This window comes from Stenella coeruleoalba (genome assembly GCF_951394435.1).
Source record: "Stenella coeruleoalba genome assembly, chromosome: 1".
Classification (NCBI taxonomy): Eukaryota; Metazoa; Chordata; class Mammalia; order Artiodactyla; family Delphinidae; genus Stenella; species Stenella coeruleoalba.
The window spans coordinates 115,108,460-115,131,886 of NC_137169.1; the positions used below are offsets into that span (position 1 = coordinate 115,108,460).

Here is a 23,427-nt window from a genome sequence, read left to right on the forward strand (position 1 = left end):
GGCCACTACGTCCTCACCTAATAATCTCCCCACCCAGTACTCTCTCATTCCCCCATCCCAGTTATCCCCACTTCTCACAATTCCCACACCCCAAATTCCTATTTTTCGCACCTGATCTCCAATTGCACCAGGTTATCTCCGCTTCAAGGCACTCCCTGTCTCCTCCCGAATCGCCACTCACCCACTTCTATCCTCTCTTCCCTGGAATTTCCCTCCCTCGAATTCGCTCGCCTCAGCCCACAGTACACTTCTGGTACCCCGCCCCCAATTTCCTTCTCCCTCGCCTTCTCCGGACCCCTGGAACTTCTCCCTGCTTTTGGAACCCACCAACCCCATCCCCCACCCCCGGCACAGTCATTACCTCCAGACCTCCTCCACTTCTCCAGGAGCACCCACCCATCCACCCACCCAGAATTCCACTTCGCTCCCCAGAACTCCCCTAGTTCTGCTCCCCAAAGAATTCCACTTCTCTCCACAACTCCCCCGCTTTTTCCTGTCCCTCATAACTCCCGCACTGTTCTCCATCCCCCCGCCGGCACCCCGTTCCATTGCCCCCAGGGCGCTCCCGCCCTCACCTGCTCCGCACCGCTCCGCTCCACTCGTCCAGCTACACAATAGGGGGCGGACCCGCCTCCCAGCCTCGGATGCCCAGAGCGCCGCCCGTCGCCCTGGAGACCGCCAATCCCCCTCCCGCGGCGGCCAATTGGAGCGAGCAGAAGGCGAGGCAAGGCGGGCGCGACCCCCGAGCGGCCTGGGAGTTGTAGTTTCGAGAGAGCAGGACTGGGTGGCACGTGGGCCCGGGTCGCCCCCTGGTGGAGCTCGATACAACGAAGGGTGGAAAGGCCGGTTGGCCGCTTCCCGCCGCAAGCTTGAGGGGCTACGCCGGTCAGGTCCCGGGCTCCCGGGGTCGCAGGAGCCGGCCCTCAGCCGGCTCCTTGCACACCTCCCTTCCTGTGTAAGCCACCTTGGACCCTCTCCCCTCCCCTAACGGGCTTAACCGCAGAAGTGGCAGCTAGGGTTGAAATCTGAGCCTGGGGGCAGGAGCACCAAGCGGGGAGCAGGACTCCCCGCCCTCCTCCCAGGGGACCCACCCGGCTCCTCTGATCTCCTCTCCCATCCCCATTCCCACCTCCACACATTTCTTCTCTGGCTGGACTGGAAATACCTGTCTGCACTGGCGAGCTCCCAAATCTTGCCCAGGCGCCGCCCACAGTGTGCAGAGGGGAAGGCGGCGCTCCCAGCCTGAGGTTTGCCAAGTTAGCTACCAGCACCAGCCATCCAGAGAAACGGGCCCAGAGGGGAGAGACATCCTGGCACGGGAGACTGAGAGAGGAGGAATGAAATAAGTGATCATTTACTGAACCCCTACAGGGCGCCAGATCCTGGACTACATGCTTCATGACTCTTACGTAACCTGTACAGAAACCCTCAGAAGTAGGTATGGCTCCGTTTGACTAATAAGAAAACTGAGGCTCCACGAGGTGCAGTCACCTGCCCAAGACTTCCTGTCTAGCACAGGGCAGAACTGGAATCAGACCCAGCTGGGGCTCCATCACACCCACCCCCCTGGAAACTTCAACAGCAGGCAAAAATACATCTTGCATGTGTGCCCCATAGAGCTTTCTACCTCCTCACCTTGGTGCCTCCTCACCTTGGGGATGCAGGGTCATGACACCTTCCCCACCAGGCTTAAGCAGTCTTAAGTCTGTCCGGGTGCTGCCCTGGAAGCCTTCCCTAAAAGCAGCACTCTGATCTCCCCCCGGGCTGAAGTCCTGCCACTCCAAGTGCACCATTCCCAGTCATGGCCTCAACACCAGGAGGGATCCAACAGGTTAGGTCTAACCACGGCTCACACCGAACTCGGAGGGACATCGGTGAGCGGTCCTGAAGAGATATCTTAGTTCTCTGCCCAGAAATTGACCCTGAGAAGCCTGGATGAAAACCAGGAATCCTAACCGCCAGACCACCAGGGGCTAGGGGCTAGAGACAAAGTTCCCTGGCTCTTACCTCCATTGAAAGTAAGAATGTTTCAAGGAGGCAAAAACTGTAAAAACAGGTACAAAGTTTTTTGGGGTTTTTTTGCGGTCCGCGGGCCTCTCACTGTTGTGGCCTTTCCCGTTGCGGAGCACAGGCTCCGGACGCGCAGGCTCAGCGGCCATGGCTCACGGGCCCAGACGCTCCGCGGCATGTGGGATGCTTCCCGGACTGGGACACGAACCCGTGTCCCCTGCATCGGCAGGCGGACTCTCAACAACTGCGCCACCAGGGAAGCCCGGTACAAAGTTTATTATTAGAGACACAGCACAAGTGGGAGAGCACACAGAAAAACAGTTTATTTAAGACTGAAGCAAGGTAGAAATATACACCTGGAGAGAAAGGGTATGGGCATCCTCTCTAATGAGGAGGAGAGCAGTGAAGAGGTGATTTAAATCACTTATACAGGACAGTCCTTCTGTGTCTTTGTTTACCTTTGGCCTATTATCTCATTTCTTTTTGCACACCTGACCAGTCCTAGGACCCTCCCCAACATGCGTGCACAACTTTTTGCTAAGATGGATCCCACCACAGAGGCCTGTGTGGGATCCACACTTATTATGGGGTGGTGTCCCCTCCATTTTTGACCCCCAAGGAGACTTCCTGCGCATGTGCAGACAGGGAGGTTTCCCTTGACCTCAGGAGTGGGACCCTTATCTCTTTACTTAAGCAGAGCTCAGCTTCCGCCACTAACTTTGTCCTTGGAGTGTCTGGGTGAGAACAAAGCTTTGGTTTTACTCCACACGACAAACACCAGCTGTCCAGCCCAAGTGCCCATCTATCTCCTACCTCAAGACCAGTATCCCTGCCACATCCTCCCTTCCAGGTGGTCATCCAGCCCCATACATTCTGGGCCAGGAAGTTCACCACCCCTTATAGTGACTCATTCCATCTTCAGGGACTTTTTTTTTTTGGCTGCACTGGGTCTTCGTTGCTGCACAGGCTTTCTCTAGTTGCGGCGAGCTGGGGCTACTCTTCGGTGCGGTGCGCGGGCTTCTCATTGTGGTGTCTTCTCTTGTTGCGGAGCACGGGCTCTAGGCACGCAGGCTTCAGTAGTTGTGGCTCGCAGGCTCAGTAATTGTGGCTCACGGGCTCAGTATTTGTGGCACACGGGCTTAGTTGCTTCGCAGCATGTGGGAATCTTCCCAGACCAGGGCTCGAACCCGTGTCCCCTGCATTGGCAGGTGGATTTTTAACCACTGCGCCACCAGGGAAACCCCATCTTCGGGGACTTTGACTGCTGGAAAGTTCTTCCAGGTGTAAACATCTGGGTGCTTTTTGCCACAGCCTGAGATGAAAATAGGGGGATGGGAAGTGAGGGAGGAGGCAGGAGCAGTGGCCTGATCTCTCCCACAATCCCTCCAGCAAATTTTCCCAAAGTGGCTGCTTCCAATGTTACAATGTAACAGATAGACCTAACAGTGCTGAGACTCTAATGAAAACATGTCAGTGGACACAGCATGAAAGCAAGGCCAGGCAGAATGCCTAGGGAATATGGTCGAAGAGCGCAACCTCTTTTACATCTTGGCCCCTCACCAACTAGTGGGAAAGATCTCCCTTCCCCATGTTAGAATCAGCTCCATCTCTGGTTCAAAGGTTTCATTTCTGCTGTCTCCAGTGTTTTCTTGAAGATAAGTTAAACTCTTTTGGACATTAAAATAACTTTTTGTAAAATTGGGATTTAAAATGATTTTCCATTTTTTAAAGTTTATAATATGGTCGTTTTTTTTTTCTGGAAGTTTATTTTGTGTTTTATTATTACTGTCATTTTGCTCTGATTCAGATGCATCTTGTTGGCTTTTTGGTAAGAAAAGGAACCTAACCCTAACTTGTTCCCTCACCATGCCAGGAGTTAAAGTCCGTAAAGTTAGTCCCTGAGGCTCAAAACTAAAGATTTTCCTCTAGGTTATCCTGGATCTGTAATCATCACGCTCTGGTATAATGTATTCAATCTGCTAGGATTCTGCCTAGCATCGTTCTACCAAAGCTTCAGCCAGCCCACGTATTTTCAACTTGTTGACAAGAAGACCAGACAATGTTGTCAATTACAGGGACTTTGCTGACCACATGCTATGGGCACTGGTCCTGTCACCTGATCAGAAAAGAGGTATCGTTCCTCATCGACTGTTGGCGTGCCTATCTGCTGACCCAACGAGACTCTAGCTCCATGAATGTGTGGAGTTGGTCTTGTTCATCCTTGAATTCCTCCCCAGCCCTTAGCCTATCAGAGGGGCCCTGCCTACCTCTCCAGACTCATTTATCACTTACCCCTTCATCACAGGGCAGCACATGTGGCCTCATAGTCCCTAGAATTCATGGTGCTTGTTCACTTATCAGTGGCTTCCCACTTATCGTCTGTCTAGCTAGAATGTCCTTCTCTCCCTTCCCTGAACTCACTGCTAATCACAGGTCAAAATTCTGTTTACCTCTTCCCTCCAGGACACCATCAACGACTCCTCCCACCACGCCCTCAACTTCACCCATAGCCCTTGTCACAGCTCGTTGTAATTATATCTTACACACCCCACAAAGAGTTCCTTGAGGGCAGACAGTGTCTTTTCCGCCTCTCCACGGCTAGCCCAATGCCTGGCACTCAATGCTCAAATATTATCCTCCTCCCCTCAGTTTGCTTTTCACCTATTTCCAAACAGCAAACTTTGCAAAAGGCAAAGTGCTGTCAGGTGATTATTATCCTGGCTTCCTGCAGAGGAAGGGGCCTGGGTCTCTCTGAGCTTATATTCCACCTTCTTGAGGGTCTGAGCCTTCCTCTTCCAGGTGCTCTGGACTGGTTGAGGACCTCAGCCTTTCTCTGTTCAGAGACTGGGTGTGAGAAGGTATTTTGCCAAATTCCAGGGAGGGCCCTGGGCCAGCCATACAGTGACATTCATTCCCTTATTGACTTCCTGGGCCAGACTCTGAAATAGATAAGAAAAGACCTGCCCCTGTGTGTGCAAGAGGGCTGTTGGCCTTTTCCACTCAGTCTCCAGAAAGGTATTAAAGGAATGAGAGGAGTTGGGTGCTGCAGGCTTGGTCCTAGAACTTCGTGCCTTTTTGGAGGTGGGCCTCCTCAGCCCAAAGGGCGGCACAGAGAACCAGCCTCAGGCCAGAGACTGCCTTCCAGCAGGACAAGGACTCAGGCCTTCAGGGAGTAGAGTGGATCGGTTGCTATTCTTAGGAGCTCTTTGGGGACAGGTTTCCCAACCTCATCACGTCCTTCCCAAGCCCTACAGGGTTCCGTCTGCTGCCCAGAAACCTAGACAGGAAGCCCCTGCTTACCTCCTGGCCCTGCTTCCTTTCCAGCCCTGGAGACCCTGACTCTTGGTTTCCACCATTCCCCTGGCTGGAGTGTCCCAGTGGAGCCCCCCTCCTGGAGTGTCCCAGTGCCTGGTCCATGTGTCCTGTTTTCCCTAAAGCCATCCTTGGTCCCCGTGGTTCCCCAGTGCGTCCCACTGCCCCTTCACAGCCTCAGTGTTCCTTTTCCTGGGAAACACTTTGGAGGTCAGCATCCTTCTCCTCACTGAGAGGGGAGAGCCAGATGCAGAGAGATGTCCGGCATGGCTTCTGCTACATGGCTCTGTCTCTACCCCTCAGACCCTCTTCTAAAATCCCCCGGGGTTACCGGCCCCTCCCGCCCCTGTGGGGCCCAAGGCGTTCACTTAGCCCTGTCTCTGTAAGAGCGCCAGTCAGCTGCACCTGCGCCTGCTTCTCCTTCAAAGCGCGTGTTCCTGGTGGAAAGGGACGGTGCCCCCATGGACATCTGCTGGGCAAAGTGTCCCAAGCCAGAGACCAGTGGCAGAGCACAGCCCATATCTCCTGAGATCTCACCCAATGAGCTCCCTACCGTATCCTGCACACCACCCTCCTCCAGGTCACTCACTCCCTAGGCATGTCCTGTGAGTTGAGTGGCTTTCCATTCCCTCTCCAATTCACCCCCCTCCCCACCCTGCCGCAGCAGCCACATTAAGTAACATCTACAAGATCTGATGTGGGGAGAATGACCAAGACTTAATCAGAGGGTGAGGAATTCGGACTGATCCCTGGGCTTGGGAAAGAGAAAGAACATATAAACTTAAAGGCTTCTGTGGGGGGCACAGGTAATGTATGTGTAGGGGGTGGGCATTAACCCAGGACAAGAGTCCAGGGAGAAGGTGTGAGGCCTGGAAGTCTATGGAGAAGGGACAGACAGGACAGTAACACCAACCACAAACAGAGGTCAAGGGCAGACCTCTGCTATTAATCCGGCTGAGCTGCCATCTCTGTGGGTCAGGTACCAGAGCCCCAGAGAAGCTGGCACCAGGGAGATGACCGAAAGGTCAGAGTAGAAAGGTCAGACCCAGAGTAGGACTGCACTGGGGTGCTTCAGAGCGCCCGTGCCGGACAGCCGCTAGACTGGGGTGGGGTGGGGTGGGTGGGAGTAGCTAAGGGCAGGGCAGAAGGAGGGTGTGAGAGCAGAAAGATTGGCAGGAATAACACCGCTCTTACGTAGCGTTCTCATTGCCTGAAATCTCCCTTTCGGGAGTCACAGCTTCTATTAGGTTAAAAGGAATCTCCCACTTTTCTTATTGAAGTGTAAATGTTATGTGTGTTGGTGGGGAATGGGTTAGGCGTGAATAATAACATACCAACACTTCATTGTGAGCGGGTCTTTTAGACTCACTTTCCTTCCCAAAGGCAGGTGAGGGAAGCACGTGGGGTTGGAAGAGGGTAACTGGAATGGAAGAAATGCAGGAAAGCAGGTTCTGCCAGAGTCACCCAGGGAAGGACCAAACAGCTCCTCCCGAGTGAGGTCACCTAATTTGACTTTATTGCCAGACAATCTTCCCTCAGGGAGCATGGCCCTTGGGACACCCACCCTTTGGCTCCCTGGGAAGAGATGAGTCTGGGAAGGAGAGGAAGGTCTCCCTTGGGGCTGGGAAGAAACAATGCTCAGGGCAGGGGTCCCCAGGGGGCCATCAGGCCAGGCTGGGGCCAGGCTTCCCCTTCTTTCTCAGTCTCATTCTGTTTCTCCTGAGTTTCTTCATTCTTGGCATTTTGCATCTTGTCTGGACTCGGATGAGCCAGAGCCCCACAGCAAGAATTACAAAAAGCAAGAGCATGAGCAATGCCTTGGCCAGGAGACAGAAGGAAGTGGAAGACTTCTCCAAAGGGTAGCCAATATCTGGGACAGAAGAAGGCAAAGAGAGAGGGGCTCACCAGAGGGAAGGTCTGGATTAGGGGGCAGACACCTACCCCAAATTCCACACAGGGGCTCTCAAGTTCACAGTCTGTTGATGTTCCTTGGCAAGTATCCCAGGAAATGTATATTCTGTTCACGGAATTTCAGGGGCTGGGCTCTGGGGAGTAATCTCAACCTGAGTAAGAGACTAGAAGGGACCTTTGGAAGCTGGGAGGACTAGGAAGGAGCACAGGGAAAGTGGGGGGCCCCTCCCCAATCCAGGGGTCAAGTCTCCACGGGAGTAGTTAGGTCTAGATTCCATGTACTCTCCTGGGGAGAAGGGAGGGAGGGAGCGGGTAGACTTGAGGCCCTGTGGTCGCTCAGGGGCTGTCTCTGGGGCCCTGGTACCTGCACAGAAGGGCCCAGCAGGGATGAGATGAGAACTGACGTCGCTGATGGGGTTGTTTGCCCTGCATGTGTAGGAGACAGACTTTTCCCCGGGCCTCCAGGACATGCTAAGGACAGGGCCTTCATGGGCCGTGTCAGCGCCGTCCTCCAGGATATCCAGCAGTAGGTCACATCCAGGCCTGCCTCCCTGTGGATCATGTCAAGGACATATTACAGTACCTTCTTCCCCAGAGATCTCAAAGTTCACAGCCATGTGAGGCTATGACAGCCATCCTAGATGAAGGAGAAACACAAAGACCCTCTAAGTAATCAGGGGTTGGGTCTGTTTTCCTAAGCTCTTCAACACTGGGGTATGGACGCTGCCCACTGAGACCTGCTTCACTTAACAAACAAGCCAAACTAACAGCACCTAGCCACCATCAAACCTATTGTTCCAGAGTCCCCAGGGCAGCGGCCAAGCAGACAGAGCTGCCTTTGGCATCTTCTACCTCCCCTTTATGACTTGCCTTCTCTCTCTTACCTTGGCACCCCACCTTCTTTCAGACTCTGTCCTGCCTCCTTGATCTTAGAAAATATTATCACCCCTCCCAGGGGCATTTATAGTTTAATCAGTGCCTCTGCAAGATTCAAGGTAGAAAATCAGTCAATGGACTTCCCTGGTGCCGCAGTGGTTAAGAATCCACCTGCCAATGCAGGGGACACAGGTTCAATCCCTGGTCCGGGAAGATCCCACATGCCGCGGAGCAGCTAAGCCCGGGAGTCACAACTACTGAAGCCTACACACCTAGAGCCCGAGCTCCGCAGCAAAAGAAGCCTCTACTCGCTGCAACTAGAGAAAGCCCACACGCAGCAATGAAGGCCCAACGCAGCCAAAAATAGATTAATTAATTAATGAAAAAAGAAAAAGAAAATCAGTCAATGTCACAGGCACTAAGAGGAAATTTGGGGTCAAGTAGGGAGGAGACCCTGATTAGTAGCCCTCAAATCACACAGGAGGACAAAAGGCTCAAGAATGGAGGTGGCATTCATGCCCAGGATGCAGAATCTCACTGGGAGAGAAAGGCTCCTTAGACGTCTGTAAACGAAACCCCTGACCCGTCTCACTGCGTTGGGCACATCCACAGGAACAGCCTCAGTCCAGGGTCTTGCTACTCCAGGTCACTTTACCTGCAGTGCAGATACTGGGGTCAGACACACTGGAGGCAGACTGCCTTCCCATCCCAGACCCTCAAGCCATAACCCCGAGTCCTAAGACCCCTGATCCTTTGTGTGAGAAGTTCAGGAGAGCCAGAAAAAGCAGCTTTATGGTTCCCAGTAAACTCACGGTACACACGAAGATTGTAGTGCTGCATGGTGGAGATCTGGGACGCCCTCAGGTTGACTTGAGCTTGGTAAGGCCCCGAGTTCTCCCAGCTCAGATTGCTGATGTGCAGGTAGTAGGTGGGCTCCAGGAAGCTCACTCAGCCCTCATAGCGAGGGTTGGTCACCATGATGGTAGCCGGATGTCCCTCTTCCCCTGGCATCACAGTGGCAAGGCTTATGTGGGAGGACCAGATGATGTTCTCAACCTCTTCATCCAATGGTATTTCCGGGGGAGGCTGATGGACTCCTGAAGGACTGCAACAATTTCCTCGGGATCCACGCCATCTCCAGAGTCCCCTTCGGCTGCAGATAAAGAAAGAAAAGATGGAAACAACACAGCTGGTGTCTCTAGGCTGCTGAGACTGGCAGCAGGGCTGTGGTCTCAATCTCAGTTGAGTATTTTCTAGGACCCACACTCAACCTTGCCCTCCAGTTGCCTCTTCTGGCTCTAGCTTTTTGCTGCACCTGACTTGAGCACCTACCAGGGCTCGGCTTCCATCTGTGCCCCACCCTCCAAATTTTCTCTTCTCCATTCGCTGTCCTTCCATATCCCCAGGAGGGATATGGGGCTGCTTCCCCTTCCATATCCCCAGGTTTCCTCATCTCTTGGTCCTGCACTGAAGCCACACCCTAGTCCTCTTTACTCCAGAAGAGCTGAAGCATTTGGTCCCAAAGGTGGTGACTTGCTAGCCCAAGACCCAGCAGGAGAACAGAGGGGGAAAGAGATACTCCTGTCCTGGAGCTAGCAGTCTGTCTCACCTTCCTCGAACAGCAAGAGGAGGAGCAGCCATGGAAGGGCCCCCATGTCCACAGCCCTGTGTCCCGGTGTGCTCCAGGTGTGACTTGGTCAGCCCCGAAGGCTGTGAAGAAGACAAGCTGCCAGGATGCTGCGAGAGACAGAGTGACCAACTGACAGTCCTGAGGAGAGAGAAATGACTCTCACCCTATGCAGCAGCCCTCTAACTTCCTCCATCTCACTAAGCCCCTCCGTGTCCACCTTGGGAAGAGTTCTCTCTCTGAGCCTGATTGGCAAGATGGTTTACCCACTGCCTCATGTTTCCTGTCCCTCAAACTCAGCTGAAATCCCACTTCCTAAATGAAGCCTTCCTAGATCCCTACTCTCTGTGCTCCCAGACTTCCCAGACATAGCACTTTCCCCAAGTTCTTTGAACACTTTCTATCCAGCCCTATCATTTGGCTTTCAGGATGCTCTGCCTCGGGTCTCCCTTAGCAGTTCCTATGTTGCTGTGATCATATGACCATAAAAACATCTTTATCTCCCCAGGCAGACTCTTTCTTTTGGGACATCTCTGTATGTTCTATGGATGCTGGTCCCCATGGAGAAATGATATTTAAGCTGAGACCTCAAGGATGAGTAAGATCTGCTAAGTGAAGAAGAGAATGAAGGAGATACTTCTTAAACTTCAATTTATACAATTATCAAACCTCAGGGGCTGGGTTTTTTGAAAAGGTACATCAGGTCTCAGTCTGAGTATGAAAACTTTTTAACGTAAAATCATTTAAAAAATAATATTAAAGCAAGGAAGAAAAAATTCAGTTGAAGGTTTGAGCACATGCGTTAGGTTCTCTGAGAATCAGATACTGGAATTAGGAGTGAAAGAGGTTTAGGATTTCTCTGGTGGTGCAGTGGTTAAGAATCCACCTGCCAATGCAGGGGACACGGGTTCGAGCCCTGGTCTGGGAAGATCCCACGTGCTGCGGAGCAACTAAGCCCGTGTGCCACAACTACTGAGCCTGCGCTCTAGAGCCTGTGAGCCACAACTACTGAGCCCACGTGCCACAACTACTGAAGCCCACACTCTGAGCCTGTGAGCCACAACTACTGAGCCCACGTGCCACAACTACTGAAGCCTGCGCACCTAGACCCTCTGCTCCACAACAAAGAGAAGCCACCACAATGAAAAGCTTGCGCACCACAATGAAGAGTAGCCCCTGCTCTCGCAACTAGAGAAAGCCCATGAGCAGCAACAATGACCCAACACAGTCCAAAAAAAATAATTAATTAATTAATTTTTTTTAAAAAAGAAAGAGTTTAATGTGTGTGTGGGAGGGAGTGTGGGGGGTAAAGCCTGTAAAAGATAAAAGGGAAAGGAAGCAGAAATGCGCAAGGAGAGCCCGGGACCATGATGCTGAGCAGACAGTCTCCGCTAATTCAGCAGGGAGCTCTGCAGCGGAGCTCCCGCACCCTCACTGTGTGCAGTCATTGGCTAGGGCTGCCCAGGAAGTGCATGGGTGCTGCAGGTGCTGCAGATGGAGGCTGTCAGTTAACTGCATCCCTCACAGCTGAAGACAGGTTCTCTCTTGAAAGGAGATCCAGGGGCGCCTTCACGGCTGCTGCAGTGAATATGCTGATCAGATAAAAGGTGACTGTGTGCAGATTGATTAAACTTGTCTCCATAAACAGTACATTATACTTATTGAGCAGAGGGAAATAATTTGCATCACTCCCTCCCCAGCCCCTACCCCACCCTCACTAAGCCCTTTCCAGCCCAGTGTGGAGAAAGCCCTTCTCCAAACATGATTTTCAAGTGGTCTGGAAATCTGATTTTTTATTCTGGCTCATGGATTGCGACCCAAATGCAACTCCATTTCCGTCTCTCACTGCCTCTTCAATCTTATTCAGTGGGGTGGTCTTCCCCTGAGGTTTCTGCTCTCAGTTCAGAAATGAGAACTTCTGTCCCATGTATTGGGTTGGCCCAAAAGTTCCTTCCATTTTTAACTAAAAATAAAAGACATATTTTTCATTTTCACCAAGAACTTTATTGAACAACATATTCACCAGTTTGTCCCACTGCCTTATGCCATTTTTCAGGCAACTTCATAATTCCATCTTCCCAAAACTTTTTATCTTTTTGAGCAAAGAACTGTTCCAGGTGACTTTTACAGTCCTCTGGGGAATTGAAATTTTTTCCATTAAGAGAATTTTGTAAAGACCAAAATAAATGGAAATCCGAAGTTGCAATGTCTGGTGAATATGGTGGATGAATCAGAACTTCCCAGCCAAGCTGTAACAGTTTTTGCCTGGTCATCATGAAACATGCAGTCTTGCGTTATCCTGATGGAAGTTTATGCGTTTTCTGTTGACTAATTCCAGATGCTTTCATCAAGTGCTTCTTTCAGTTGGTCTAATCCGGATCAGTACCTTTTGGAATTAATTGTTTGGTTTTCCAGAAGGAGCTCATAACAGAGGACTCCCTTCCAATCCCACCATATACACAACATCACCTACTTTGGATGAAGACCAGCCTTTGGTGTGGTTGGTGGTGGTTCATTTCGCTTGCCCCACGATCTCTTCTGCTCCACATTACTGTACAGTATCCACTTTTCATCGTCCGTCACAATCTGTTTTAAAAATGGGACGTTTTTGTTACTTTTCAGTAGAGAATCACATGTGGAAATATGGTCGAGAAGGTTTTTGTCGCTTAACTTGTGTGGAACACAAACATCAAAGCGATGAACGTAACCAAGCTGGTGCAAAGGATTCTCAGTGTTTGATTTGGATATTTTAAGTATGTCGGCTATCTCCCGCGTGGTATAACGTTGACTGTTCTCAACTAATGTTTCGATTTGATCGCTATCAACTTCAACTAGTCTACCCGACCGTGGAGCATCGTCCAGCGAGAAATCTCCAGCATGAAAATCCAAAAACTGCTTTTTACATTTTCGATCAGTCACAGCACCTTCTCCATACACTGCACAAATCTTTTTTTGGTAGAAAGGTTTCTACCTTTCTTGAAATAAAAAAGGATAATATACCGAAAATGTTGCTTTTTTTCTTCCATCTTCAATATTAAAATGGCTACACAAAAATTCACAAATATTCATAAGATTTTTTTAAATGCACGCTGAAATGACAGCTCTCACAACTGAATCTAACAAAATTGTTTCAAATGAAGTTAAAGACAACTAAGCGCTACTAGAACCATCTTACAGAAAAAAAAAAAACAACGAAATTTTTGGCCAACCCAATAATATACAAAATTCCAAACTTAAGTAGAATCAAGCAATCTCCCCTTGCCCTGGCTTGTGTCTCTTTCAGGCTGGAAGCTTACAGCAGGGCAATGGGAGAGGTCCTGCTCTCTGCTCAGCTTCCCCCTTCCTCCTTCTCCCCTCAGCTTGCCTCCCCAGTTCATGTTCCCCCTCCCCAGGAGGGTGGAGAGCTGGTAGAATTGTTCTTATCTGGCTGAGTGGCTTTGCGCTCTACGGGTCTGGCAGATGGTTAAGATGAACTTTTCTGAGGAGCAGTCTCGTGGGTTTTTACAGGTTTCTGCTGGTTCTTTCTCTCCTACTCTTGACCCAGGAAGGATGCATCTCTCTTGGAGGTGGTCCTTTTTTTTTTTTTTTTTTTTTTTTTTTTGCAGTACACGGGCCTCTCACTGCTGTGGCCTTTCCTGTTGCGGAGCACAGGCTCCGGGCGCGCAGTCTCAGCGGCCATGGCTCACGGGCCCAACCGCTCCGCGGCATGTGGGATCTTCCCGGACCGGGGCACGAACCCGTGTCCCCTGCAACGGCAGGCAGACTCCCAACCACTGCGCCACCAGGGAAGCCCCTGGGTGGTCCTCTGAAAGTCCTTCCTCAGCTCCTGGACACCTGGCTGCACGTCTCATCTCCACCCCTCCAACTGTCCCCACTGTATGGTACCCAGGCCAACCAAACAGGCTGTGTCTCATCGGTGGTCCTCGGTTGCCCTCCAAAAACATTCCTGACCCCTGACAGATTCCAAGATCTACAGCACATCGCCACACTCCTGGCTGCCTCGCGGGAGTCCCATCTCAGTCCACAGTTGTTTTTAATTCTCCGAGCCCTGATTTAGGCTCCGGTCCCCTTACTCTCACCTGCAGGCACACGTCCTCTCTCTGAAGTCCCCTCAGACATAAAATCATCTATCCTTTGAGGGATGAGGTGGGGACTGACAATAAAATAACAGTTATTTCTAAAGAACTCTCCTTCCGGAATTCCGTGGTGGTACAGTGGTTAGGACTCTGTGCTTCCACTGCAGGGGGCACGGGTTCGATCCCTGGTCAGGGAACTAAGATCCCACAAGCTGCGTGGCACAGCCAAAAAAAAAAAGAGAGAGAGAAAAGAAATCTCTTTCCAATCTCCCTCTCTCAACTCTCCATCCATGGATGAGGGGGTTCCAGGAGCAGTGACACAGGTTCTCCTTCATTCTGGTTGAAAATTTCACAGGGGGAGGTCTCCCTCACGCTGCCTTTGATCTCTCCATTCCTGTCCCATGGACACCTCCGTGGAACCACGGCAGGGAGAGTTCCAGTTAACACATAGGGTCCCCTTACCACAGCCCGTGACCCAGCTGATTTCTGCAGTGCTGTGGTGGACAGTTGCACGACTGTGCCCCTCCACCCTGAAATTTGCACCTCTGCTTTTCTGCTTCAGGGCTATCTCTGCAGCAATGGAAGGGCATCAGCCCAGTTGCAGTGCAGCCGGAAAGTGTAGGGAGTGTACAGACCCCAGAGGCAACCCCTGGAGCCAATAGAGTGCTGCGTTGGTGGATAAATGCCCCAGCCTCCCTGACCTTCCATGGAATAATTCTGGGGCTTGTTCTCCAGAGTTCTTCAGCAGACTGAGCCCGGTTGTCCACACCTTTTATGGGCTTTTCTCCCTTCCCCATCTCACGTTCCTCATTCATTTATGTTGGCTTCCTGGATCATCTCCCAGAAAATACTACCTCTACCCAAGTTCTTGTCAAAGGTACTGCTTTGGGAGGAACCTAGATTAAGATACTATTATATATGATATAGTAGTTCAGCCAGTCAAAGTTAGATGCCCTGTCTCCTCTGCCTGGGTCTTTAGGGGGCAAATAAGTTAATGAGAAATGAGTCTCGGGACTTTCCTGGCGGTCCAGTGGTTAAGACCCTATGCTCCCAATTCAGGGGACACAGGTTCGATCCCTGGTCGGGGAACTAAGATCCTGTGTGCCGCACTACGCAGCCAATTCCCACACCAATTCTCCTGAGGTAACAGCCTTGGGAAACAGGGGCCGGTGAAAAGCTGGTCTTGTTCTGATGAAAGGATGGGGGGATAATAAAGGGTCAAACCTTTGATCAGATTTTCTCTTCAGCTTCTCGTCAGGAACCGGGACCCACACAGCAGAGCCGTTAGCAGATAAGTTCCAAATCAGTCACCTCCCTCCCACAGCAAAGCACATTGAGACCCGCACATGTCTTCGGTTCCATCAAAGGGGCTGCGCCTGAAACATGGTTTACCTCCTTCCTTTCTTTTTCTTTTTTAAATGTCAGGGTTAAAAGAGTGATTATTCAGTTGAACTATGAAGGTGGCTGGTGAGAACCGAAATAGCCCGCAGACTGCTGAAGGGCACCCAGAGGAGCCATTGTGAAACAGAGGAGAAAGGAGTGTTCCTTGTGAGGGACCAGCCTGGGCAGGACCCTCGGGGTGGGAGAGAGCAGAGCACACGGAGGCACAGATGGCAGCCTGACCAAGTGGGGCAAGAGTGAGGTGGCGAAGATCAGAGAGGGGGCGGCAGAGGTGCCCTGGAGACAGCTCACCTTAGAGCCTTGGAGACCTGCTCAAGAGCTTAGAAGTCATAGTCTCTCAAGGAGTTTACTTTGATAGGCAGGAGAAATAAAGGCTGGAGGTGAAGGGAAAACAGGATAGAGGGAAAGTTTTATTGCTGCTGATTTTTTGAAATTTTATTAAAGTATGCCTGCTTTACAATGTTGTGTTAATTTCTGCTGTACAGCAAAGTGATTCAGTTATACATATATACTTTCTTTTTCCTATTCTTTTCCATTATGGTTTACCATAGATATTGAATATAGTTCCCTGTGCTATACAGTAGGACCTTGTTGTTTATGCTGTTGATTTTTTTTTTTTTTTTAATGGGAGAGATTTGAACATATTTAAATGCTGGGAAGAGAAGAAGCAAGTGGGGAGTGGAGCCGCAGGAAAGAAAGGAGATGGTCAGTGGAGCAAGGCCTCCCCCACCACCCCCAGAAGTCGGGAGGGAACTGGGATTCAGAGGCCAGGAAGAAGAACCAGTCTTCAATTGCAGGATGGTCCTTCATTATAATAAGAAAAGATGATCAGAGTTGCAGGTAGCATCTTCTTTGACTGTGGCAAGAAGTTAAGGGGTGTCCTGTCAGGTGGTTTCAATTTTCTCTGTAAAGTGGAGGCAAAGTTATCTGCTGAAACTGAAGGTTCAGGTGAGTTTGTCAAAGGCAGGTATTTCAGGAGAATGGGCAAAGCCTGAAACAGATGAAGTGAGTCTGGGTCCGGGTTTCTTGGGACAGTCCCAGCTTAAGTCTGTTGTCCTGGCCTAATTATTAATCATGCTCCTTTTCACTCTTAGAAAGTATCCTGGTTTGTAGGGTAAGTTATGTGATTACCCTAAAACAGGAGCAAGATCTTAGAAAAAGAATCACAGTGAAATAGCTAAGCTTTAAGAGTTCAAGGCCACCCTTAGCTTTTCTGGTCAACAAATTGCCCTAAAGATCTGGAGACAGATAGTGGGGTGGGCAGGGAAAACGATGACATATCTGGAACCAAACTGCTGGGTTTGGAGCCTTCGTCTGCAGAATGGGATCCTCACAACACCAGCTTTGTAGGGCGGTTGTGAAAATGAAGTGAGATGATGCCTGTAAAGTACTTAGCATAGAGCGGCACAGAGCGAGGGCTCGAAGAGTGTGCGTTGTGGTTGTTACAGAAGGTTGGTTAAGTGTCGAGATGGTGGGCTTGGGGATTGTGAAGACTGGGACCCCTTCGTACTTGGCCAGGGTCTGTGGCTATGGAAGAGAATAGGTAGGAAGTCTCTAACAGAAGATGCGTGAACAGGCTGATTTGAGACTGTTCTCTGGCAGCACCGATCAGCCCCTGATCTGAGGACACAGAGGGCTTTGCTGCCGGCAGGTTCAGCCCAGCTCGGTGCTTTCCATGCCACCTGCCTGCTCACCAGATCAGCCCGTTATGTACGCAGAGACGCAGCATGCTGGGCTGAGCCTTTTTTATTTTATTTTTTTGCCATTCGGCAGCTTGTGGTTTCTCAGTTCCCCGACCAGGGATTGAACCCTTGCCCCCTGCAGTGGAAGCGTGGAGCCCTAACCACTGGACCACTAGGGAATTCCCCGAGCCCCTTTAAAACACACTGCCTGATGACTCATTCCTTATCTTTTTTTTTTTTTTTTTTTTTTGCGGTACGGGGGCCTCACTGTTGTGGCCTCTCCCGTTGCACAGCACAGGCTCCGGACGCGCAGGCTCAGTGGCCATGGCTCACGGGCCCAGCCACTCTGCGGCATGTGGGATCTTCCCAGACCGGGGCACGAACCCGTGTCCCCTGCATCGGCAGACAGACTCTCAACCACTGCTCCACCAGGGAAGCCCTCATTCCTTATCTCTTGGGCATCGAAATCCCAGAGTGGTTCCTATACCCACACCCTTCCCTCAACCTTCCTTGTAAGTACGATGCGTCTGCCCTTCTTTCCTAAAATCGACTCCCCGCCATATGCTCTGTTTATTGTTCTCACAGTGCAGGTTTTGTATCTTCTGCATCAGAATCACACAGAGGGCTGGTTACAATGCTGATTCCTTGGGCTCCACTCCAGACCCAGGGAATCACAACAGGGGTGGCACCTGGTAGTGGCTGTGAAGCCACCTGCTAACCAGGTCCCCAGGGGATTCTGCTGTACGCTAAAGTCTGAGAATGCCCCACGCTGCCTGCTCTTGTGTTTTGCTGAAGCAGAGAGAAAGTTCCCCAGCCTGAGCTGCCTTTGTCTCTAATCACAAAATGTTTCTTTCCCAGTGAGTAGAGCTGTGAAACGCTGCCTTCTTGGGCTGGGCTTCCTAGAACATGAGATGGACTCTGGGGCCTCTGGATCTGTCCTCCTGGGAGTCCCCCTGGGCATTAGGAAGCACTGTGTCCAGGACTGCCAAGGGAAGCAGGTCCGGGCCAGAGCTTCAACCCAAGACGTGCACCTGCATTTATTCCTTGACATGCAGGATGCTGACGCAGAACTCGTTTGAAAATAGGAAAGAAAAAAAGTTCAGAACCTACCAATCTTGTCCAACCCCTTATTTTACAAAAAAACACAAAAAACAAAAATAAAAACCAGGGGTCCATGGGGTGGAGGGACTTCTCCGAGGCCACACGGTTGCCAAAACCCAGGTCCTCTGGTACCTTGGTGGCAGGACTTGATGAAACAAATTTGGGATGTAACACACTCTATCTGTGATGTCCCAACACAGAAAACCCTCAGTAAATGTTAGTATTGCTGGTGTCATTATTAATTTGTATTTGTATTCATTCGTTATTGTTCATTTCTATTTGAGACTGGAGGCGCTCAAAGAGAGCCCGACAGGAACAAAGTGGGGTGGCCTGAGGGAAGCCAGCTGGCCGCCCAGACAGCTCTGCACAGAATGACCCTTTTCTCAGCAAATTCAACACTGATCAGGTTCCAGCTCTCCACACCACCACAGGCTCAAAACTCCAGCTCATCAATGTCCCAGAGTTGATCAGAATCTGGGAGGCTGCCTCATCTTATCGGAGCTGTCACCAACTGATATATAAAAGTAGCCACTCATCCTACAGATATTTAGGAAGTTGCAACAAAGTGGCAGAAACTGCAGGGCCCAGGGCTGTTTCCCTGAGCAGTCTTGTGACCGTATAGCTGACGTTACTACCCCCTCAGAGTTGCTGCTGTCAAGTAGAGAGCCATGTGGGTGGCCTCCCATGGCCAGGATAGAACACTGAAGCATGCAATTCGGATAGGACTGTGTTCCTGGCACTGGCTTATCTTTCTACCCCGCTTTCTTCTAATCTCATTTTCCTGATTGGTGTCTTATCTTGCCACATTGTATGCATTTTGTAAAACTTGTGCGAGGTTAGCCAAGCATACAGTTAGAGAGAATAGAAGACCACCCTCACTTCTGACACCAACTGCAAGTTTCAGGGGTTCCCCCAAACCATCCTCAGGTTCAAAGATTTCCTAAAGGGATTCATAGAACACACTGAAAGCTTTTGTTCTCACGGGTAAAAAATCAGCCTAGGGGGCTTCCCTGGTGGCGCAGTGGTTGGGGGTCCGCCTGCCGATGCAGGGGACGCGGGTTCGCGCCCCGGTCCGGGAGGATCTCGCGTGCCGCGGAGCGGCTGGGCCCGTGAGCCGTGGCCACTGAGCCTGCGCGTCCGGAGCCTGTGCTCCACAACGGGAGAGGCCACAGCGGTGAGAGGCCCGCGTACCGAAAAAAGAAAAAAAAAATCAGCCTAGGGAGGAAGTGCAGAGGCCCAGGAAAAGTACCAAACAGGTCCTCTCTCTATGGAATCCTAGGACAGTGTTACGCTTCTGGTCTCAGTGTGTGACGATACACACAGAGAATCTCGCCCAAGCCTTGGTGCCGGTTTTGTTGGGGCTTGATGACATACGGCCCTCATGACTGATCTTTAGCCTCTAGTCTTCCAAAGGTTGCGAGGAGAAGTAATACTGCATGGCCCAAAGCCCTCATCACACATCACATTGTTAGACGGTCTGGTGGCCAAGGTCCCCATGCAAACGAAGACATGCTTATCAGACCTGATATTCCAAAGGTCTAAAGATCACTTCCAGTAGCCAATGGCAAAAGCCAGACCTCTCTTTGGGAAAGTTAATTCTTCACGACACAATGTGTTAAATTCATTTTTCCAGCAAGGGGAGAAGGAAAGAAGGAATAAACCAACCAGTTAAATCGAATCAGTCCAGTCATGACCAGACTCCTGACTACAGTCCCCTATTGACAATAGGTGAGGGACCTCAGCAGTGACTCTAGCCCACAGCCTGAGCCGCTCTGTTGTGCTTCTTGTGGTACCCAGGGTTGGAAGAGGGAGCCGAGGGTGCTGCTCTGCCCTGAGTGAGGGGAGGAGAGACAGTGTCCGCTGAGGCCAGGGAAGGCAAGGAGATACTGATGAGACTGAGGTGGATTCAGACTCTGCCATCTTCTCATGTTACTAGGGAAGGGATTCCAGGCGTAGTAGGCTAAGACGGGCACGTGTGCTGTAGAAGGGTGGGAGTCCTGGCAGCTTTGCAGAACTGTTTGGGAAGGATGCTGAGTCAAGGTCATAGTTGGCACTCAGGGTCCAGAGCCTCAGAGCCACTCTCACGAGCCTTCAGCCAGCACCTGGGCAAAGCAGCTGCCGTTTCTCCCCTGGTGCTCCAGGGAGTCCTGGGAGTTCAGGTTCCTGAAATGCCTCCAGGCTGTGTGGTCGCAGGGTCCCCTTGGCAGAGAGGTATGCAGACCGTGTGACTGCCCACCCCAGTAGCCAGGGGAGAAGGCAATGCAGCCAGCTCTGGGGAGAAGGGCATCGGCAGACACGGGAAGAAATGGGGGCCAAGCTGAGGTTGTGGGGCTTCTTGTGGGTCTCTGGAGCTCATCTGCACCCGGGACTCCAGCTTCTGCCTCTCTACTCGTGTCCCTGCGTGTGCCTCGGTCAGGCTCTCCGCCTCTCTGCTCTCTCTTTAACACACACTGTCTTAGCTCGGGATCCCATAACAAAACGCCACAGACTAGGAGGCTTAAATAACAGAGATGTAATTCCTCACAGTTCTGGGGGCTAGAAGTACAAGATCAGGGTGCCCAAGGTAGGTTTCATCCTGAAGCCTCTTCTCTTCACTTGTAGGTGGCTGCCATCTCGATGTACCTTCACACGACCTTTCTTTTTGCACGCCTAGAGAGAGAGAGAGAGAGAGGGGAGGGGAGGGGGAAGGGGTGGGGGAGGGGAAGGGAAGGGGGATGGAGGAGAGGGAGAGAGAGGGGGCTCTTGGTGTCTCTTCTTACAAAGGCACTTATCACATCATGAGGGCCCCACCCTCATGATCTCACCTAACCCTAATTACCTTCCAGAAACCCCCATCTTCCAATACCACCATATTGGGGGCTAGATCTTCAACTTATGAATTTGGGGTTTACACAAACATTCAGTCTATAACACACACCTTAAGGCCTATCCACAGGAGACAAGTTGCCTGTGTCTGAGGCCAAAATCCAAATGGCTCAGACTTAGTGAGATCCCAGAAAAGTGGTTCTCTAAAGGGTCCACAACATCTGTGACTGTAAAAAGAGGACCCATCTAACTGCTTATTTTTGTGTGACCTGAGGTTCCTCTCCCTCTACACATCTCCCTCCTCCAAGTTCCCCATGCTCTGTACCCAGCATGGCGGGAGGAACACAGAGGAGTGAGATCTGACCCTGGCCAGCTTGCTGGGGCTCACAGCCCAGTTGGGGGACAAGACCTACCATCCACGGAGAGTGTCTCAGCCTTGCTTGTCTCTTTGGAGACACTGTTCTCAGCCTCGCAGGTGCAGTCCCCAGCATCCTGCTCTGACATCACCGGGAAGAGGAAGGAGACGCTCTACCATGGAGCCATGTGGTTCCACAGGGTGTCCCCATTGAGGTAGAATGAGGATCAGAGGGGAGGAGCTCCACAACTCGGCTGGTGGGTCTCAAGGTGAGCAGAGGACGGGACACAGGAACCGGGGCAGCACACAGTTGGAAGGGTCAGCGGGACCCCCCGGGCTCCTCCCTTAGGAACCCCTCCCCACATTCCCAGGGGGCCCCACTGCCCAGGCCCCTGGGGAGGGTCTCCCTGTCCTCCCCTCACCCTGACCTCCAGCTGGGGACTCTGTTTCTGGACCCAGCCACGCTCAAGGGCCGCCTCACACCAGTAAAGCCCAGAGTCTCCCCCTCGGCTGCTGGGATGCAGAGTGACGCTAAGGAGATAGTATCTAGAAGACTATAGATATACATACATATATAATATATATAAATATATAAGACTATTTATATATATACATAAAACAGCAAAAGAGTGGAAACAACTAAAATGTTTATTAATCAGGGACTGGTTAAATAATTACGGCCCAGCCATATAATGAAATATAATGTAGCCGTGAGAAGGAGGTATGTCCATAAATACCAAGTGGAGTGACCCCAAAGATAAAGCGTTAGTGAAAGAAAATTAAAAGCAACATGTGAGGGCTTCCCTGGTGGCGCAGTGGTTGAGAGTCCGCCTGCCGATGCAGGGGACACGGGTTCGTGCCCCCGTCCGGGAGGATCCCACGTGCCGCGGAGCGGCTGGGCCCGTGAGCCATGGCTGCTGAGCCTGTGCGTCCGGAGCCTGTGCTCCACAGCGGGAGAGGCCACAGCAGTGAGAGGCCCGCGTACCGCAAAAAAAAAAAAAAAAAAAAAAGCAACATGTGACCCCACGTGTACAGTGCACCTCCACTGTGTATAAAAAGGTATACACATGTATATTCACACATCTATCAGTTTGCATATGCATATAAGATTTTTAGCATATAGTGGGTAGACTGGGTAACTCGTGGGCTAGGTCTGGGGAAAAACAGTTTTCACAATGCGCTTCTTTGTTCTTTAAAAATTTTTCTAATGTTTTTACCACATTCACATTTTTTTTATTAAAAAAACTAGATAAAACAAAAGATTCTAACCTTTATTTCCCATTTTCCATCCTTTCATAAACCCCTCCTGCCTGAATTACCTGAGTAGGGATCCGCTCCCTGCAGCAGGAGATCCTGAGCTGAGTCTCTCATCGCACAAGGAGGGTGCTCAGGAGAAGGTAAGGAACAGACTCTGGGACCGAGAATCTGGGGGAGGGACTTCCCTGGTGGTCCACGGGTTAAGAATCTGCCTTCCAATGCAGGGGATGCAAGTACAATCCCTGGTCGGGGAATTAAGATCCCACATGCCACGGGGCAACTGAGCCCACGCACTCTGGAGCCCGCGCGCCACAACTAGAGAGCCTGCACACCGCAAGGAACGATCCCCTAACGAAGATCCTGCGTGCCGCAACTAAGACCTGACTCAGCCCAATAAATAAACAAATAAATACAAAAACAATTTTTTTTAAAGGTAAACTTTAAAAAAAAAAAAAGAATCCGGGAGACCTCAGCTTAGGCGGAGCAGGGTGGGTAAGTGAGAAGACTGACAGCTGACCATAGGCTTGCATTCTTGTTGGTGGCAGAAGACAGGAGAGACACAAAGCAGGGCTGGGCCAGAGTCCTTGGAGTTACAGGCCGAGGTCCCAGGTAATGCTGGAAGACACATAAGGTGAGCAGATACAGGGTTTTTTGCTGGCGTCATGCTCTCTCTCCAGTTATGGGAAAGATTTGTTCTGTCCTGTATGCTGAGCTGACAGCAGAGCTAGTAACGCATCTTCTAGCTCCTGTAGGCAAGGCTAGGACTTCCGTTGGTGGAGAGACCTGGTGTGAATGGGAGAAAGTGGCTGAGAGAGAAAAGCAGAATGGGCCCAGGCACAGATGTTCGTCACTGCGCACTGGGAAGGAGGGGGTGGGTTCAAGGCCATTCGCAGGAGGGAAGAGACCTTGAGACCTCCCATGCCTTCAGACCTGGCATACGGCTCAGCACAGACGGGCACACAAGCTCCAGCTCAGCACCGTGAAGCCAGCCTTACTGACTGATTTAGAGTCAGG

General features: G+C 51.2%; 1 protein-coding gene across 1 annotated transcript; it reads right to left on the bottom strand.

Annotated features, from left to right (window-relative positions):
- Positions 1–6,986: 6,986 nt before the first annotated feature.
- SLAMF9 (SLAM family member 9) lies at positions 6,987–9,764 on the bottom strand (the record flags this gene model as incomplete). The annotated part of the gene is given in 10 exon segments (XM_079935144.1): positions 6,987–7,192; positions 7,598–7,742; positions 7,748–7,797; positions 7,800–7,814; positions 7,817–7,856; positions 7,860–7,870; positions 8,922–9,057; positions 9,061–9,188; positions 9,191–9,262; positions 9,719–9,764. Coding segments are annotated over 10 exon segments (849 nt in total).
- Between the last annotated feature and the right edge of the window lie 13,663 nt (positions 9,765–23,427).